Source organism: Amphiprion ocellaris, chromosome 13, assembly GCF_022539595.1.
Source record: "Amphiprion ocellaris isolate individual 3 ecotype Okinawa chromosome 13, ASM2253959v1, whole genome shotgun sequence".
In the NCBI taxonomy this organism is placed as follows: Eukaryota; Metazoa; Chordata; class Actinopteri; family Pomacentridae; genus Amphiprion; species Amphiprion ocellaris.
This window is the reverse complement of record NC_072778.1, coordinates 15885230-15906103: the sequence shown is the minus strand read 5'-3', so window position 1 is coordinate 15906103 and position 20874 is coordinate 15885230. Positions and strand designations below refer to the sequence as shown.

General features: G+C 40.3%; 1 protein-coding gene across 3 annotated transcripts in view; it reads right to left on the bottom strand.

Moving 5' to 3' along the window:
• Nucleotides 1-20780, bottom strand: part of kcnk4a (potassium channel, subfamily K, member 4a) — a 35031-nt gene extending 14251 nt beyond the window's left edge. Inside the window, exons 1-8 of one of the 3 annotated variants that reach the window (XM_055016830.1) lie at nt 20412-20780; nt 17857-18047; nt 15940-16230; nt 13691-13808; nt 12764-12924; nt 11452-11638; nt 9817-9938; nt 8756-9712 (exon numbers count right to left, since the gene is read on the bottom strand). In XM_055016830.1, the coding sequence (XP_054872805.1) occupies nt 8756-9712; nt 9817-9938; nt 11452-11638; nt 12764-12924; nt 13691-13808; nt 15940-16128 (1734 nt within the window). In that variant the 5' untranslated portion in view covers nt 16129-16230; nt 17857-18047; nt 20412-20780. Of the gene's footprint in view, nt 1-4931; nt 9713-9816; nt 9939-11451; nt 11639-12763; nt 12925-13690; nt 13809-15939; nt 16231-17856; nt 18048-20411 lie in introns of those variants that run through there. The other 2 variants (XM_023281989.3, XM_035953639.2) reach the window with 2 other exon arrangements.
• Nucleotides 20781-20874: the final 94 nt, after the last annotated feature.

Sequence of the window (20874 nt, the reverse complement as noted above, 5' to 3'; positions counted from 1 at the left end):
TGTTGATACGTTTTTTGTTTTGTTTACAGATGTTAAGTTAAAGGAGTTTTCATTCGTGACACTATAAACAAATCAAATCACTCCAGAAGGACAGAAGCGACCACAGGTAGATAAAGGTTTCAGAGCCAAAGTAGTGCCATCTTTAAATGTATTTATTACCGTAAAATCAGTAAAAAATAAAATTCTGATAATGAGTAAATCAGTCAGCCCACATATTACTACAATTCTACCAATGTATGTCTCTTTCCTTTGACTTGTTATTTGTACACTACTACGATGTCATATGATGGTGTTTTTTCATAGGCAAAGGCTATACTATGATGTTTTCTAAGTAGACATAGGATAGGATTACTACTCTGTGTGTTCTGGCCGCTGCACTCCTCCTCTGTTGTTTTCTGGATTGTACTCAGCTGCATGCCTTCGTCCACCAGGCCTCCGTTGACTCGTCCCGCCTGCCGTCTCTGGAGCTGAAGCTGGATTGGAACAGACCAAAGTACAGTCCAATCACGATGCCAGCTGCCTCTCAAAAGGCTCCTTCATCTGGTGGAACTTCTTCTGAGGGGAAGCTGAGCTGGCCCGGCAGAACTTTGGAGATGTGTTCCAGTGCTTGGTGGATGTGTGGGGAGATAGAGAGGGACCTTTGACTTGTTCAGAAAGGAAAACAGAGAACCCATTGGTAGTTTTAGTTTAGGGTGCTACTGCGGTGTGTTTTTGGGTTTTAAGAGGTAAACAGGAAGAGTTTTTTTCCTATTGCGTATTTATCTTTTACTTAGTTTCTGGTTGGAATGCCCATCAATGTCAACATGAAGTTCACTTTTAGTTCTGTTTATTTATTTTTATTTTACTAACACCCATTTGCTTTTAACCCCCTCACATGTTGTGTTGTAAACTTCCTCTTTCAAATAAATACTCGTCTAACCCTCTGGAAACCAGTGTTTGGACTGTTTTGGTATTGCTCCTCACCTACTTCAGACAGCTGGGACAAAACAACGTTTTGTGGACCAAAGGCTATACTATGACGTTTTTAGAGCAACATGCTATACAATGACGTTTTTAGAGTGACATGCTATACTATGACACTTTTTGGGTGACATGCTATACTATGAGGTTTTTAGAGCGACATGCTATACTATGAGGTTTTTTGGGCCACATGCTATACAACGACATTTTGTTGAACGACATGCTATACTATGATGTTTGTTGGACCAAAGGCTATACTATGACGTTTTTTGAGCGACATGCTATACTATGATGTTTTTAAAGCGACATGCTATACTATGACGTTTTTAGACCAAAGGCTATACTATGACAATTTTAGAGTGACATGCTATACTATGACATTTTTAGAGCGACATGCTATACTATGATGTTTTTTGGGCAACATGCTATACTATGACGTTTTTAGAGCGACATGATATACTATGACGTTTTTTGGGTGACATGCTAAACTATGATGTTTGTTGGACCAAAGGCTATACTATGACGTTTTTAGACCAAAGGCCATATTCTGACGTTTTTTTGGACGACATGCTATACTATGACAATTTTAAAGAGACATGCTATACTATGATGTTTTTAGAGCGACATGCTATACAATGCCGTTTTTTGGGCAACATGCTGTACAATGACATTTTTTGGGCGACGTGCTATACTATGACGTTTGTTGGACCAAAGGCTATACTATGACATTTTCTGAGTGACATGCTATACTATGATGTTTTTAGAGTGACATGCTATACTATGACGTTTTTAGAGCGACATGCTATGATGTTTGTTGGGCGACACACTATACTATAAGCTTTTTAAATTGACATATTACTATGACTCTTTTTGTTATTTGTCTTTTTTTAGCAACATATTTTAGCAACATATTTTAAGAATTTGAACAGTTTTAAAAATTACTATACTTTTACTTGTGCAATGAAATATTATTCTATGGTATTTTTTAGATGACATATTATACTCTGATGTTTTCTTGAATAACATACTATTTTGACAATATACTGCACTATGACATTCTTTGAACCACATATCATACATGACAATTTTAGGCAACATCCTATCATTTTGCACTTTTTGAACCACACAATAATGTTTTTGTTTTTTTTTTTTGCCAAGCTATACTATGAACTACAGGCCATACTATGTTATTCTTGAGTAAAGCATACTATACTTTGACGTTTTCTGAACTACATCCCATACTATGGCGTTATACACAGAGTGCTTTGGTTACATGTTGATTTATAACATAGACTTTTTTCTGTTTTGTTTTTTGACGGGATTACCACAGACCTGACTGTGAACACCGTTGACACCCACCTGAGGGAGACGCTGCCTAAGATCTCAAGGCTGCTTGGTCGTGGTCTTTCTGGTCCTGCTCCAGAACGCCTTCATCAACTACGTCTTCTTTTGAAGAGGCCCTCAGATGCTGCAATCTCTGACCTTAAGGAGGAACTGCTACTTTCACTCTGTAACGAGACGGCGGTTATTTTAAAGACCCAGCTCCTGGCGGCTTTGAGTGAAAATTTAACATCCATCAAAACAAAACTACAGACAGTTAAATCTGAGCTGTCGGTCAGTCTTTCAAACATCAAGTCCGACCCGGCTGCCCTAAAGCACGCTGTGGGTGAAATCGGAAACTTCACTCCTCCACATCAGCCAATGACCATCGTCACACTCCAAAAGCAGAGAGCACCTGTCTGCTGAACTTTTAAAAGTGGACTATAAATGTGAAGAATGTGAGCAGCAGCAGACTGTGAGCAGCGGAACAGATGTGATCAGAAAGAAGTCATTTTCTTTTTTCTTTTCTTTCTGGTTGACTTGATGCTGTCAGATGCAGACGTTGGAGCTGATTCTGATCTTTCAGGATAAAAAGCTGCTTTTCCTTCACAGACTTTTCAGGAAATTATTCTCTCGGGTTTTCTCTGCTATTTATATTTTTATTATCTGTGATTATTTCATTATTTCTTTATTGTAAAATAAAGTTTGAGGTATGAAGACTCATTTAGTTTTTTTATTCCTGAAATCTTTGATGTAGCAGAACTAAACTTCCATTTTCCTTCTTGTACTTCTGATACTAGAACTAAATGTGTCTTCAACACAGATCATCTGGTTTTAATGAATCAGCAGCAACATCACAACAACAAATGAGACAATTTTCAACAAATTAATGAAACTGATGTCATTTAAAACTATCAGAGTCTGTTTTAGTGTCAAATTAAAGCTGATTACTGACAACTAGAACATTAATGTTATTGTTTTAATCACATTTAAGTTTCCTGAACGTTACATTAATGTCAACCAACCACAGTTTTATGAACTTAATGAACCACATTACATGAACACAACACACTTCAGCTGTTTACATGAAACTCAACACAAACATCGTTAGCTTAATGCTACGTTAGCTTTAATCAGGCTACAACTGAGCAGCTAGCTCGGTTAGCATCGCTAACATTAAAACTAATATTTACCGGATGCTAACTTTCTTCTCTGGTCAACACACACTGAAACAAACTCCGCCAACATCTGGAGTGCATGGCACATATTATATCTGACACTAAAGTTGCATATAAAGTGCATTAAAAGCGGCACCGATACGAAAATAAACATTTACTTACCGAACTATCAGAGTCCTTTCAGTGTCTGCTGGTAGAATCAGCCGAAGGTAGAAAACTGGTTAAAACAAGCCAACGGGCAGGAAAACTGTCTGTGGTAAATGTTCTGCTGCTCCACCGATAAATAAACCAACAGTTATTATATCAGAATTAATCCAAACGAGGAGAGCAGAGTCTCTGCTGCTTCCTCCATAGGACCTGTCAATCATTCCAGACCGGACTGTCAATCAAGTAGCCCCGCCCCCTGGCTTTGCAAAACTTTAACGCTCTATAAAAAAAATCAATATTGATTTATTTTAAGATCGGCCACCTGATCTCTCATTTTGACCATGAAAACTAACGAAAAAAATGTATATACAGTCTATGCACCGTACTCTGTTTGGCTCCACTCTTGCTGATGACCACTTCCGGTCTCAGAAAATGAAAAAACTGACCTTTTTTTTGTTTCTCTCTTATTGATTTTACTTTCTTGTAATTCTAAATATAAAACGAAAATCAAATCATTAAAAAAATCGTATATCCCTTTTTGATCATGAAAAGGAAAAACGCCTTGTATTTCAATTTAAATTTTTGTATTTTAAAACGAAAATCAAATAACCACTCGTTTTTTTGTTTTTCAATACCCGTTTCAGAACGGAAAATCCAATTACTAGATCCGTACACGGTCCGTTCACCAACTTTTTAAATGTTTTATCCTTAAACTTTACTAAATATATGACCTAATAACTAAACTTTAATCAATGCATGCCATCTCACCGATACAGAACATGAAATCCACTCTTCTTTCTATTACACTTTTCACTGGGAACCATGCAAACTTGTAGTTGCAAGAAAAAAAAACAGATTTTTAAGAGTTTGTAGGAGTACCATATGTAGGTTTACATTTAGGATGTGATTGTTTAGGATGGGGGTTTAAATTTAACACTGAAATTTAATATATTATATCACCCTTAAGAAGAATGTTCACAAGGTGCTTTGACAACATGCAAACACAGAGATAGTCAAATAAAATAAATAAGTTAAATGAATAATTAGCTAGATTGGGACACATACCAAACAAGGGAATTAGGTAGTTTAAAAATTGAATAGTAACATTGAAGATTAAAAGTCAGAAATTAAAAATTAAAGATTAGATCTATATCTCTTAGACATTTGTTGCTGTAAAAGTTAAAGATGCCGGTTGTAAAGTTATTTTAGTAGAAAATTTTTGTAGATAAATGCGCTGTCAATATGAGCAGGTTCTTCTTCTCCTAAGTCTGTAAATCTGAAATTTAAATGAGAGTTTAACACCACAGGTTTAGTCTGAAACTGATAATAGCTTAATTTTTTTTATTGCACATAAAGAAGAATTCAAACAGAGAAACTGCAAAAACATCCTTCACAGGTCAGTCAGGACTCTATGAAAATATTGCTGATGGGTCGTAGTTCTGCTTCCAGTCAACAAGTGACAAAATATGTGGGAGCCTGAATCTGAGTGTGGATTCAGTCAGTTACTTATTTTGGCCCTGGTGAAGGGCAGAATGCCACGATATCCTCGTGTAGTAGTCCCTGGTTCTGAGCAAGCAGGAACTGACTGTTTGTCCACCGAGAACCGAGTTCATTCAGGACTTTCAGGGTTCAGGTCATGTCACGTCTGCTGCTCTACGATGAACCAGCTACTGTGTAACACTCAAAATCAATGCATTATGTACTATAGACTAAACTTAACTCTTTCTGGGGCTCAAAGGCGAGGAGTTAAAGCTGGGGGTGGCAGCCATTTTTGGCATCATTGGAAAAAAATCCTTAACCTTTCAGCAAAGTGTAAGACTTCTGCAGTTTGTCTATGTCTGTTTTCAGACCTGAATGCTGTATCATGAAGCAAGCTCAGCAAAATCAGGCTTTCTGTGTATTAGCTGGATCAACAAAACCCCAGTCAGAGCTATTGGGTGTCACAACAGTGGTTATGAACTTTCTTTGTTAACTAGGTTTTGTTCTTCAGGTTTTGTTCTGCACAATCACATATAAGGCGGCTTCTGATGTGTCATTTGTCTCATTTTCTGCACGAAATATGCTAACCGTATTCTGCCTACTTCATTCACGAGGAACAGGTTGTTATAATGGAGAGCTTTGAAAGACATATGTACTTATTACATTAAAACAACAAGAAAAGCACTCGGAAAGCGCAGCCCTCCGCCAAGGCTATTCATTCCCCCAAAATCCAGCGAATTTCGCTGGATTTTGGTTGATTTTTATGTGAATGTTCTTAAGAAACATTTTTAACATTTCTTTTTTTCCACCAAAAAATATTCAAAGATTTCCCAAAAATGTTGAAAATGTGGATATCAGAAGTTTCACTGGGAAAATTATTTTTTTCCACATTTTCAAACTTTAAACCGGGTCAATTTTGACCCGCAGGACGACACGAGGGTTAAAAGTACACATATTGACCATGAGTCAAAAACCCTTTCAGTTCAAAAAACAAGTTTTATGTCACTCAGCATCACAGAAAAGGGTACTGCAGGGTTTGCACAGTTTCAAGGTTTCAAAACACTTCCTCATAAAACATTTGCATCTTCTTATAGTTTAAAACCTGCATGAATTAAAGCCACAACACAGCTGTTTTTACTGCCTCTGTTGCCGTGTTACTGTGTTTCTTAACATGTTGCTGCCGCCTGTTGAGCAGTGGAAGGATGAAACCATTTGCTGCAGTGTCTTGCATCAGTGCGTGTCCGAGTGTGCATACAACTGTGCATGACCTAACAAGACTGTACACATGTATAAATAGTCCATCACGGGGTCAGAAAGTCCACATGGACCATTTAAGACAATCATCACAATTATATAAAAAGAAAATACTGCAAGGGGAGTTCATGTTAATGTCAAATAACTGTGTGTTTGTGCGTGTGTGTGAGTGTAAGTTGAGACGCCTGATAATCATCATTTTAATGGGTCACTTAAAGACATTATGACGCATCCACCAGGGTTAAACTGAGGATTGGACAGCACATGAAAGGTGTGTACACAAGTAGAAAAACCTGCAGTTATTTATGTAGCGAAGGAGTCTTAAAAAATAATAAACTGTATCAGCCAAGAGGAGAAGTGGCCACAAGCAGAATCCTGCCAGCAATGACTTTAGGACACTTGATAGTACAGTTGGTTCACACCACAAACTTACAAATAACTTTGCTTTAATAGCTTTATACCTTTATATAACTGAGGTGAAAACACAGAGATGTTTGTCTGACTGATTTTTTTAACCCTTTAAATGCCTTGAAAACATTCAAGTGCAGTTTCACAAACCAGCATCAAAGAATCTCTTGGGGAAGTAGTCAGTCACCTTCCTTTATCCCTCAAATGGCTTCAGTCATGAAGGTTTCCAGCAGTCTGGACCTGTATGACAGCATTACATGGAGGACTGTCACTGGTGTGACGGTGAATAATGGCCCTGCCATGCTTTGAAACTGATGTCCTGTTGTTGCGGTTTGTTTCTCCGCCCTTTGCAGGGTTTTTCCCTCAGGAATCTTTTTTTAGCCAAGGTGGTAAGCCACCCAGATCCTGACGTGTACAGTCTTGTGATCAGTTTTAGTTAGTACAGTACGACCTCAACACACTTTAAGTATATGTCATTTACTGTGTAAAATATGTCTCCTGCTGTCTTTCCACATTCTTTCTCCCTTTTATGTTGTATTTCGTTGAAGTGTTTACATTTTCTTATGTTAGCAGAAGTGGTTGACGAGTGTTGCTGGGTGAAACCCTGCGTTGAATTTAAAGGTCATAGACAGTCACCAAAAGTCAACCTCTCAAAGCCAGCTTAAATTTGAGATATGGTGTTGAATAAGTCTGCCGAGAATCAACTGAGCTCAGCGGCTGAAAGCAAGGTCAACAAAGCAAATAATTATGTGTAATGATATTTAGATAATGATGTGACTCGTTGCCTCCTGACACTAGTCATCAACTATCTAAACCAGGTGTGGCTCATTTTAAAGTCTGACATGATTCCCTCTTTGAAAGGCAGATTAGTCTCGTTCTGGGGATTTATTTATAAATCTTGTTTTGAAAACAGTGTAGGAGCAACCTGGTAATTCCACACAGACAGGTATCGTTTTAGGCACGCTAGTGTTTGGTAAAGTCAGGACATCTTAGCCGTGACTGCAGAGGAACAAAGCAGCATTTCTGAACTGATTTAGTGAGGCTAATCATAAATACTAAAACATCCCGGAACATCAGCCACGTTCATGATGGTGAGGTTTGCTTGAAGCATGTATCTTCTAACTGCTGTAAACCCACAGCTTTAATGTGGACTGTTCAGACCTGTTCGTTCTTTTCGTGTTCGTGGGTCTGCAAGAGTACATGTGACGTACATTATGTCATCCAAGTTCACGAGGGCATGACCAGTTGTCAGCGTACGGCTCATAATCTATGATCCCACAGACAGTCTGCACTTCAACTGGGATAACTGCATATGCACCAGGAAAACACATGTTGCATAAAAGAAATGCTTTAGATAATTAGAAGAGTTCTAATTTAACCGTTTGATGCACAACATTGGTCAAAAGTGACCCATATTCGATGGAAAACTGGTATCTCCTGACCCATGTTGTGCATCAAAGGGTTAGGAGTCGCTGCTGGACTTTGGTGGCACTTTGATTTGTACATGCTCTCCATCAACAGTACCCAAACACAGTTAGAAGTTCTAAATTCTCCAGAAACTCTGTGTTTTCTCTGCCCACTGTGCTCAACATTCGTCAGGAATCATCATACTGACATGGGGCTACAGTCCAATCTGCAGCTAGCTGCTCTATCCTGTAAAAAGCACAAAGTCACAGCCTTTCAGAAAATATCCACAGGAGCCCTGTGTGTTTTTCTGTGTTCGATATGAGAAGCAGTGCAACCATCGATGCATACATATTGTAGCATGAATAGAACTGCGTGCGCATCTACTTTCAAAGTCGATATTGCTCTGCTCATTTGGACATGGAAGCAATAATTGGCCTTTATGCTCTGCTGTATCTGGCAGCGTGCTGTGAGTGTGGTGGTCATCAGAGTGCAGAAACTGAATCTGCCTGGTTCCCTGACTGGGGCAGGTCTGAAAGAGAAGAGTCTGGAGGTGGCGGTGGGGGATTTGATGGTGGCGACATGTCAGTGCTGGGCCTCCTCACCTGCAGGGGGCTCCATCTGTGTGACAGCTGCCTCCTCATGCTCCTCTTCTTGGGCTTTCGCAGTCGCCTCTTCCTCTCCTCGTTCACTGTCGACTGGCCACGATCGCTCAGCGTGTCTGAGGACTCATCGATGTACGCTAGGTTCTCTCCAAAGAAGTCCAGCAGCTGGCAGCCTGCTGAGGAGGCAGAGCTGACATGAGGGGAGGGAGGGATGACTGGGTGGAGGGAAGGGGCAAGAGGAGAGGACTGAGAGGGAAGACTGGGGGCAGGTGGGTGTTTGTGGCTATTGTTTGCTACAGATTCAAAGTTCTCTGCAGGAATCGGTTTGTGTTCCTCTTGTTCGGTGGTCATGAGTGCAGCTCTCGCTCCTCCCTCCTCCATGCTGCTGATGGTCTGGCTGGGCTGGAACTTGTGGAGCGCCAAGAAGGATGAGGAGACTGAGGAGCCGTCTGACCTGGAGTCAAACAGAGACTCAGATCCAGAGAGCGATCCTTCCTGCATGGGTGCACCTGCCGAATCCAGCTCTGAGGTGGAGTGAGCCACTGGGACGGAGAATGAGCGGGCCAGCATGTGAGGAAACATCCTGCTGGGCCTCTGTAGGTCCACAGCAGGGTCTGCCCTCTGTCCCAGCACCGCCATCTGGACTGTTACCCCTCCAGCAGCACTCACCCGTGGCTTTGACTTGGCCACCACCGCCCTCTCTAGGGATGAATGGGCCTCCAGCTGCGTCATGGAGCTGGAGAGGCCGGCCCAGCGGTTCGGCAGGTGTCCATTCTCTGATCCCCCTCGAACCAAGTATCCCAGAGTGCCCTGGGCTCCCCGGCGGATGCGCCGACGTTCGCTGCGTTTCCAGCGCCGACGCTGCAGGAGGAAAGGGTCGTTGAATTCCAGTGGGTTTGGGATGCGAAAGTCCATGTTCTGTGTCCAGTCTGTAGCGTGGGCCCTCAACTCCTCCATCTGAGAAGGAAACATTTCCAACAGAGGAGATGAGAGACAAGATTAAGTGCAACTCTTCCTTTCTTGGTTTGCATTCCTGCCGTACAGCACTGTAAGTCTCTCACCTCAGCACGGGTCCTCTTAGACAGCACCCTCAGCCAGTTTCCTATCATGGTGAGAATGGAAGCAAAGTAGGCGAGACCAAACACTATCCACAACAACACCAGAGGCTTGAAGATCCTGCCACCTGGACACAGAAAGTGGATTAAAAAGGGGTTCTGATGTCATGTGATGTTCCAGAGATCATCACAGAAACAGTATTCCAACTTCTGCTGCCACCTAACAAAAGACGGCAGCAGTCCTGGACAGGATTGAGTCCAAAATAAAACCTTGGGAGCTTTTTATGTTCTGAACTTCTGCCCTTGCTTCCATCAGTCCCATCTCTTCGTCACATCTCAGCTCTTCCCTATGAGGATTTGAGAGGAGATGTGAGGAAGAGATGGAAGGAGACGCCTGCGTTTCCTCACTCTAAGCTCGTCCATGAACTTCGTCAACCCTCATCTCGTCAAGGTTAATTTAAGGGATCGGAAGGTCCTCGAAGATGGCGGAGGATGAACGATTTCCCTTATCAGAGGAGAAAAGAGGATGCAAGGTAGCATAAGTTAGCATCATGAGAAGCACCTCTTTCCTCGAAGGGCAAGACTGCAGACATGACCAGTGACTTCCAGCCATTTTTCTGAAGACAAATTTTGACATGTTCACATGATTGCAGTCCAACAATTTTTGCTTTAACCAGAAGGACAGAACTTCTGTCTCTCCCTTCAGGCGTTGAGAGTAATTGCTGTTGACACACACTTAGAATGTATGCTTTGTTTTTTACACAGTAACTTTTTCTTTGAACTTTTCTTTGACCTTCTTTAGGTATTTCCCATGTAAACTCCAACATCTTGCCACGATCTTTCCTCTTCAGCTCTGGCAAACTAATCACTGCTAGTTAACGCCTCACTACCAGCAGGTGAATGTGGTCACAGACACCAGATTTAGAACTCCAGTATACTGTGACATACAGAGAGATTTACCTTAGTCAGCATCATTAACTTTAGTAAGGACTTGAATAGGATAGCAGTGAATTTATATGTAAAAGTCCTGAACTCCAGGTTTAAATATCTTCCATTATTGTTTACAGTGCTGCAATTATCATATTTACTATAAGTTAATCTGCAGATGACTTTCAGGAGAGTTATTTAGTGTATGAAATGACTGAGTGAATAAATAGTCATCACATTTCCTGGAGTGAATTCACCTGGGATTGTGGACAAGCGTGGAAAGCTGCAACAATCTTGCATCCAAGTAACTAAGTAACAAAAAACGAAACTTGTTGAGCTTTGATCTCAGACTGTTGAAATTAAAAATTAATTATTATCTAATAATTGGGATTCTTGCAGTATCTATTCAGATCAACAGTAACAAAAGGTTGCTGGGTGCAGCAGAGGAATTGTTTTCCATTATGATGTGAACACAGTTTACAAAAAGCATCGTCTATTCTACTGTTTACTCTCATCAAGGGGTGTGAGAATATGAGCAGTTAAGTAATTTATTAGAGACAAACTTGCACTGAATTTTACAAGAAGAAAGAAATCTGTAAAAGAAACAATTTTGGTTACGAGACTTTCCATTTTCTTATTTCCTACCCTTAATCATGAGTGGGTTTGGACTCCACATAAGACAAGTCTGCTGTCCTTGTGTTTGTGTGTCGGTACCTGGTACGTAGTCTCCGAAGCCAACAGTGGTGAGAGTGATGACCACAAAATAGAGCGACTCCAGAAAGGTCCAGTCCTCCACCTGATGAAACACGACCGTCGGCACGGCGAGGAAGATCAGACAGCCAATCAGGATGGAGAGAACAGCTGAGATCACACGCACCGTCGTGGGCCTGACTTTACGTTTCTACAAGAAAGACAGCAGCACATACAGATACAGAATAAAACACTATCAGTAGTTATACAGCAGTTCTCCCTGGTAGAAGGGACAATAGTTCTGAACTGCAGGTTTAAAGCTCTAAAAACAGGGAAGTTGTTAGCTCAGGTATGCAGACTGTCTGCAAAATTTCAGACACTAAAATTAAATAAGTAAAATATAGTGCATAATGTCCTCTTCCTCAGCTAAAAAGCTCACAGTTCCCCCTGAAGAAGACTCCTGTATAGCAGCTACAATGTTGATAACAACTATGTTCATTCAGCAGATCTCCACCACAAAACGGGCTTTAAAGGTCCCATATACAGCAAAAATCCCTTTTCGTTGTGTTTCATGTGTCTGAAAAACTTGGAGGTGTGAAATAAAGGCTTCATGAGTATGAAGGTGTTTACTACTGCCGTTCCTCTAGTGCCTCTCAACTGGTGGCCTCCCAGGTGAGCTGCTTCTGTTAACTCTACTGATGACAGCGTCAACACAACAACAGGAAAATCCTTAGAGTTAGCATGTTGTATGGCTAATGTAGCTAACGTTACCATTAGCTTTGATGGTCTCTTTTGATGCCCTCAGACCTCTGTGGAAACTGTAAAGTTGAGGGACATTCAGAGGTGGTGAGATGACTCATTGTGGAAGCTTATAGACAAATTGGAAACCAATTAACAAGGACTGGGCAGGTTGCTGTGTTTACATGTGCTTTTTCTGTACTTCACTGCAACCTGAATTCAGCTGGCGTTTATATCTGTTTGCTTCTGTCCTACTTTCTGTGCTCACATATACACAGCATTTACTTGCTGAAATGGGGCATGTAGGACCTTTATATAAATTGTCACTGGAAGACACATTTTGCAATTAAAATTTTTGTAAGCAGCTGCTTCTAGCTGTTGAATTTATTAGGATTCTAATATTCCTTTGTTTAAAAGAGCAAGGCTGAATTTGATTGAAAGTTACATCCAAGTAGGAGGGTCTACCGGGTCTGTACCCAGAACCTCACAAAGAACTCAGTTATTTAGAATGACAGTAGCCTCTTAGGTTTAAAGCGGTGACTCAGTTGGGTGTAAATCCAGCTGAGGTTTGTTCCTGGGCAGGATAGATCCTTCTCACCAGGAAGAGGTTCTCAATCTTGGCCACCGCTCTTCGCAGCACTGTGCCCATGTGGTCGCCGACTCCAGCCAGCAGTATGCCAAACATGGGGATTCCCACCAGGGCGTAGCACACGCAGAACAACTGGCCGTACCAGGTCCGAGGAGACAGGTTCCCAAAGCCTGTTTAAAAAAATCAGAACCACATTCAGCTGTTTAGATAAGTGTGTGTGCATGCACACTTTAATAGGGTCATTATGAAGTTATTTTAATTAGCAGGGCCAATAGCTTTTAATGCAACATACACAAGTGACACCCCTATAATTTGTGGACATTTCTGTATCAGTCGCTTCCATTTGAAGTTTAGTGGAGACCCTGTTCTGATGGGCTTCTTTTGATTAACATTAAGACACTGAAGGGGTCATCATGGATACCTAATATTATAGATGAAAAGGACAAAATGAAGAAAAAAAAGCAGCTGGCAAATAAAATGCTACACTAAAGGGGAATTATGAACAGATAAATTACGTAACCTCTGATGTACTTTCTGTTTATACAGACTCAACTTCAACCGTCACCTATGAGGATGTTGTTTTAAAACACAGGTTTAACTTGACTTCAGCCTGAAGTTTCTCGGGACACAAGCACACTGGCAGGAATAATCGATGCAAATTAATGAGATCAAAACATATTTTAAATAGATCCATGTTTATGTTTGCTCTTCTGTGGGGTAAAGAATAGCAGGATACTTAATCCACTGTCCAACCAACAGTCAAGCAGGTTAAATGTTTTCACAGATCACAGATTTGATTGATGTCAGATGTTGTGGACTTTACAGCAGCTCTGTGTGAAAATGTTTTCCCCTTTTTTTCTCTACACATCAGGTAAATGTAATTTTATTAGCAGAGGTCTTCACTTGAGAGAAAGTCTCCCCTGCAGCTCCACCTACCTATGGTGGTGATGATGGTACCACAGAAGAAGAAGGCGGAGGCCATGTCCCAGCGGGTGGTCAGGTTGGAGGGGAGGTTGCTCACGTCCAAACCTGCCTTGACGGCAGACACCAGGTCCTGCAGATGTGAGAAATAATTTAACTGGAGATCCGTCCTTTAATACAAATCTACTCACAGCCTCGCTTTAGCTTCATTTATATGTATTTCTATTTTCTACTTTCTGCTTGTAAGATTTCTCTAACCTCTATATCCTTTTTTGAGAAATATTTTACATTTTCTGGTCTTCTTTGGGAGTCAAGCCACTTAAATGCAATTAAATCTCTTGGAGAACCTTCTTGTCTTAAACCTGAGACTGGAGCCCTCAGTTAGACATATTATTTGTAAGGCGTCCTGAGCCAAAAAAGACTGCTTTAATCTTTCATACTATGTCTTAATATATAAGCCTACTAGATGTAAAGTCTTACCATGAAAAGTAACTAGTGACAATAGATGGAGCGGAGTAGAAAGTACAATGGTTGCCTCTGAAATATAGCAGAAGAGCAGTATAAAGTGGCTGAAAATGGAAATACTGAAGACAAGTTGATTTGTGGTACGAGTAAATACACAGTTGTGAACAAAAGTTTGCATACAGTTGTATAGATCATGTAGACTTTTTTATTTTTCCCAGTAGACCTGCAATAAATTTATGAAAGAATCCAAATTCATGATTGTTTTTTTTTGTGACAAAGACTACGTAGAAAACTAAGAGCGATAGGAGTCAATGAAAACCTAAGACTGCCATCATATTTATGGTCTTTACACGTGTATGCAAACTTATGTTAATACTTAGTTTGCTTAGTTACATTACACTACTGGTTGGTGTAAATCACATAACTGCCTCCATATGGGAAAAATACTGTTTAAAGACCTCCAACTAAACTGTCTGCCCCTGTTTATTTAGCACTTTTTGTTATGCTATGCAGGTGACTTTCAAATAGAAAAAAATGTGAGAATGCTCCTTACTATGAGGCTATAGCCATGGGTCAAAGTGTTTCAATTAAAAATTCACATTTTGCACAAGTACTTACGTCATCAAAACGCGCTAAAGCTGGTGTGTACAGAGAACTGAACCTAAAAGTGCTGCTTTTAGCATGAACCCTTAAAAAAACCTTGTTGCACCAACCAGTCACAACATTAAAACCACTGACAGATGAAATACACAACGCTGATCATGTGGTTACAGTTCAATGTTCTGCTGGGTGACCTTTGGTTCAGACATTTACGTAGATGTTACGTTGATACAAGACTCCCACCTAAACATGGCTGACACAAAGAGGTCTTTGAACGTCCTTTTTGAAATGGAAATTCCACATAAATCAGCTGATGTGCTGTAGTGAGTGTGGTTTGACTGATAATGCTGCTTTACGCATTTGCACATTACGCATATTTCATTTGTTCTGTACCCAACATAGATAGAACCTACCTCTAAATATTTAGTAATTAATGTCAGAAATATTCGCAGCTGTATACTCAACAGATTTACTGCATTCCAAACCTCTGCACTATATCAAAGTTACATATCACATAATAAACAAATGTTTGTTTGCATGGAAGCTAAAGCAGAGTGTTTTAAAATGAAAATGCATGTTTTGTCCTCAGTAAAGTTAAATCAGAATGAGTAATACTGTGTACTTCTAAACAGAGTGCATATAGAGCAGGGGTGTCAAACTCATCTTAGTTCAGGGGCCACATTAAGCACAATTTGGTCTCAGGCGGGCCGGACCAGTAAAATCTCAGTATAATAACCTATAAATAACCACAACTCCAAATGTTTCCCTTTGTCACTCTGAAAATGTTCACAATCAATGAACTATCTTTTCTACAAAACATTATGAACATTCTGAAATTTCTTAAGAAAAATAAGTTCAATTTCAATAATATTATGCCTCAGTTTATCGTTTACACATTACAACTTAAAGATCACAGTGTATCTACAAAGGCACAAAACATTTAGTCACAGGTATTTGAACTGAATAATCTAGTATTTTATTTTATGATTAAAACAACTTGTCAAGGTCTAGAAAATACAAATAATTTACAGATTTACAAATTTACAATTTGCATTTAATGTCTTTGTAATTATTACATTTTGCAAAGTCGTCCCACGGGCCCTATGTTTGACATCCCTAATATAGAGTGTATTTCTATGTACTCTTTCATGTTGGATGGGATTCTGTAATGAGAGTTTGCATAGTGGGTCCAGTAATACCTTCACAAGTGTGTCGAAGTCCAACTCGGTGACACACGAGTTATTACTGAGGAAGTTCTCTTGGGTCTGAAGCAGGTGTTTATGTGCCAAGCTCTCCTCGGGGGTCTCCAGGGTGAGGAAAACAAGCGCCCCCATCACCAGGTACAGCGTGACGCCCGTCAGCAGGGTGGTGAGGGTGGAGCACCGCATTTTCTCCCAGCTGACCCCACCCCCTGCTCCTCCAGGGTTAGGGGTCCGAGCTCAGAGGCCAGGGTCCGGTCGGATTCTCGGTCAGGATACGCTGGGACACAACTGAACATAAACAGGAAGTTCCCTCAGAGAGTGCAGCACAAGTGTTCTTGGAAGACTTTAACACCATTTATACATCTGTGCGTCAAACCAGAACCAGACAGGAACAGTGAGAATAGCTGACGTGGTGCAGAATAACAACACAGGATTTTTATTTAGTGCTTCCTGCACTTTTATCTCACTAAGGTAATATGGCGGCTGCAGTGTCAGGCCATAAAATGTTTACACTAACCAGTGGCAAGCAGTGAGAATTACCCTGAGAGCTGCTGCATTAAAGGTACTCTGCATTTTAATTCCCAATTTTGAAAGTCTGTCTCAAAACAATACTTGGATGTCTACAGTATATTTATGCTCAGCCCTTCTTAAAGTGATTTAATTACAAAAGACGTACAATGTCATTAAAGTTTATATTATTACGAGGCTTCAGCTGTCTGAGTGAGCAACCAAAACAAGTGATTTCCAAAGCAACACAAGATTTAGCACAAAATTGACCTTTGAATGTTTTGTGGACTGTGGATTTTGCCCCTGGCTCCTAAAGCCCCACGTAGGTTTAAGAGATGGAGGACAAAAGGGCATTCATAATACTACACTTGAAACTTTGATGTTGTTAGTGATAATGACTCTGCCGTCATACAACTAATGTAGGAATTTTTCTTTTTTACTTTTATTATGTTAGAAAATAATTTAAAAATGCAATCTATGTTAACTTTAAAAGACAAAGAGACAATCTTATATGCTTTCATCTACCTCCCAGTATGCTTCATGATGGATTTTATGATTTTTCTATTTACTTCTAAAACCCTTCTTGGCCTCTTTATTAGCTATATCTCTGAATTTTTTGGTTCTGTTTGCACTGGCACGCATTTTGAGATCCTCGGGCAGAGGTCTTCTGTCTGTTCCAGGGGTTCGGCTGGAAACTAAAGATGACAGTGTTTGTGCTGGCATGAACCGCCACATAAACTAAGGTCAGCTGAGTCAGTGATGCCTTTAAGTTGATTGTCAAAACTTACTTTTATCAGAGAGTCTTTTACTATTTTATTAAACCTTTAATATCCTTTGAACTGTTTTTTACTTCTTTAAAAATATACATTTTAACCTTTTTCAACACTGTGTTGGTTTCTATGTGTAGAATTGTGTTTTTATGCGTTATTTAAAACTTGATGATTTTATGACTTGTTTAAGTTTACAGCTTCGCGAGGCAATTTGTACCCTGGACTTTAAAAAGGATTTTTGTTTTCAGAGACAACCCTAATGATCATATTACTGCTTAAAGATACTATCAGTGGAATGCCAGGTAAACAAATCTGTCTGTCCAGAGAAAGATTATTTTCTCCGTGTCACACTGACGCAGTGTTTGACGCTACTGAAGTGTCGGACCTGCCAGGAAACGTTCTGAAAACAAACTACGCCAGCGTCAGCACAGTTAGAGACGTGCTGCTTTGAACTGGATAAAAGGTGCAGTTAGTTCAGCAGTGCAGCTTGTGTGATCACAGCAGAATGCAGCATTACGGTGATGCTGAAAGGACCTATTCTTCACTGCCACATGCTTTTTATATTCCGTTGTTTTTTGTTTTTCTTTTTTAATAGATGAAGCATGTTTCATAGCCAAGAGGATAATTAAGACAGTACCTTAACTCATTGATGTCATCCCATGTTAGAGCTCTGCAAATCAGGTGATGAAGAAATATCGCACTCCTCTTTCCTTTGCACTCTTAATCTCAGATTCACTTTCTGCCTGTTCTCTGATTGCCTGTATCTTCAGGGTTCAGGAGTATGGAAGTGTGGAGGATTTTGGGTCCATTTCTTTATCCTTCAAGCCACTTCAATATTTTCAAGCACACAAAAGTACAGATTAGTTTAGGTTAAAGACCAACAGGCAAAATTGTGTATGTGAAGCTCTAAGCTGGCACGTTTCCCCGTTCCTCTCTCTGTCTCAGCAGGGCATTAGTGCCATTAAATAAGTGTTCACATTGCAGGGACTTTGTCATAATAACCAGGGAAAAACTGACACACCACAGGCCACCCTACCAGTGGTCTCACACACACGATTAGACTCTGCCAAAAGTCCAAACATTCATCTTGACATTAATCGAAAACATGTTTATCGCTTATCTTCACTCGGCTTGTAATGTTTTCTTTGAACTGTGTTTAACTTTGAGACGGACCCCCAAACCAACAGGGGCAGGGATTTAGGAAGCTTCTTGCTCGGGGTCGCCCCACTCTGGTCAAGTCTACGTGGACCTGAACGGTGTCCTGAGATTTCCCAGAGTCTCCACTGTTAGCATTCTGCACTAATGGACTGCTGGCCTTGGTTTGCGTGGAGAGTCTCGCTCTCTGCCCCTGGCTTCAACATTGACATATTATTAGTTATCGCTGTCTAAACCTTAGCTGGCATATTTTGATATTTTGCTAAGATATTGAGTGAGTGGGGCTTAGAGAGAGAAGGGATGTGTGGCTGACAGGCTGTGATCTAATCTTAAGTTAAACAGTGGGGCAGGTGGGGTAATAAATCATGATGTGAGCTGTTTGGAGGGAAGCACAAGGTCGGGACAAGATGTATACAGACTATTGTTAGGTTTACATTTAAGGCAGGTGTATATGACAAATCTACGTAAACTGAGAAGGCCTACAAAAACGGAAAAGACCTAAACTTGTTGCAAACGTTCCTTTAAGTGTGATTTGTTCAACCATCGTGTTCAGTTTGTGGTCAGATCAACTGAACTCTGAGTTTCTTGGAAAACAATCGATGTTCAGTAGAAACCTAAAGTGCAAACACATTGAGAGCAGACATTTACACTGATGTCTGAGTTCTAATAGCTAAAACGTGAAAACAATGTTCTGCACATTGTCAGATGAAAGAAGCCTTTTATATTTTAACATGGTAAGTGAAACGATCACTCTAAAAATTACTTGTTCTCATCTTATGAAACTTGCCTCTAAACATGATTCGGAATTAGAGAAAATTAGATTAACGTATTTTGGAGTTTTTGAGACATCAGCTGATTCATATTATTATGAACTGATGTTCAGAAGCTCTAAATTCTTCATCACTGACACTATTTTCTACATAACACCAATAATCACAAAATAAGTCTATTTTGATTTCTGTGCTTTCTAACGATTCATAAGAGTTAGTTCACAGGGAGATTCCCACCCTGGGATCACACTGAACATAAACATTTTTGACTTTTCTTTGTTTGACTCATTTTTGGCAAACAAAATCTATGTACAAGAAACATGGTTTGCTTATTTACCATATTAACATTCTATGATCATTTGTCAAATGGAAGGGTTAGAAGATAAGAAAAATATATTTGGTTGATTTTACTACTGCATTATTTTTTAAACGAACACAGCAGTGGAGTCTAAACAAGGACGAAACAAAGCAACAGTGAAGCTTTGTGGCTGAAGCTCACACCATCAGATTTAGTGACTCTACTGTCTGCCAGTTAACAAAAAGAGGCTTGTTTGTGAAAGTAAACATCTGCCACGGCTTGACAAATATTTTGCCCCCACCCCTTTTATCCAAGCTGCCCAGAGATGAATATGACTGTCTGTGAGTCAGGACGTAGTATCTACTAAAAAATTTACAGGGAAGGAGGGTAAATAAAGCTGCTTTATTTACACCCCCAAAGTATTTGGTTCTGAGGTCAGAAGGAGATCACAGGTTACAACTCTGGATCTCTGGTTGCATGCCCTGGAAAAGAGTGATCATCAGAAATAAAGATAGGACTGTTTTGAGTTACAAAAGTAGCATGGAGAATGTTAACTGCCTGACATTTTGGTCCAATGCAATGAAACCAGAGAAGAATTTTTCCAAAATAACGCTTAGCGAATGCAGCAACTACACACTCGCAAGTATCTTGAACTTAAGTTTTGGTTTAAGCCTGTTTCTAAGTTTTACTCTTAATTACTGTGTTGTCTGTATTGTCAGGGTCAGAGAGAACTCATACGGGCAGGAAGGCTAGAACAGGAGATCGATCATCTCTAATTAAATCAGTGTGACAGTCTACTACTATACTTGGTAACCCTAAAGCAAAAAGAAACATTTCGCGGCCTCAGAGTTACACATCCAAACTTGATGTAAAACCAAGCAGCATGCATGATAAAAACATACATTTCTACCTATCAAGTGAAACTAAAAACATAACTCGTAGTAACGACATTAATTTTCCATATCTTACCTTCAGTCTGGAGAAATGTTGCTATCCGAGTCCGCCTCATGCAGCATGTTCTGCTCTCTCACCATTCAGCACAGCGCTCCGTGTGTGTGTTGTGAAAATCCATGTGTGCATGTGTGTTTTCTCCTTGGAAGGTGTTTCCCCATTCTCGTGACCCTACATCACTCTTGTCAGAGGAGAGCAGATCGTATAAGGAGGAGGAGGAGGAGGAGGAGGAGGAGGAGATGAAGAAGGGGACGAGGCTGGGGCGTGTGAGTGCATGTGAAATCCATTACAGAGCTGTGAGTGTGACAAAGTGCCGTCACTGTAGAGGAAGAGCAGAGGGCCCGGGGTTTCCTGAGCTGGACGTGGGAGGGTTTAGCTCTCTAAATCCTTCGCCTTTCCAACCTCTGTCTTTTTGGGAAGTAAAAAGAGACACTTGTTTCTTCAAAGTCAGAGTTATAGTACACACAATTTTTCTAGCACT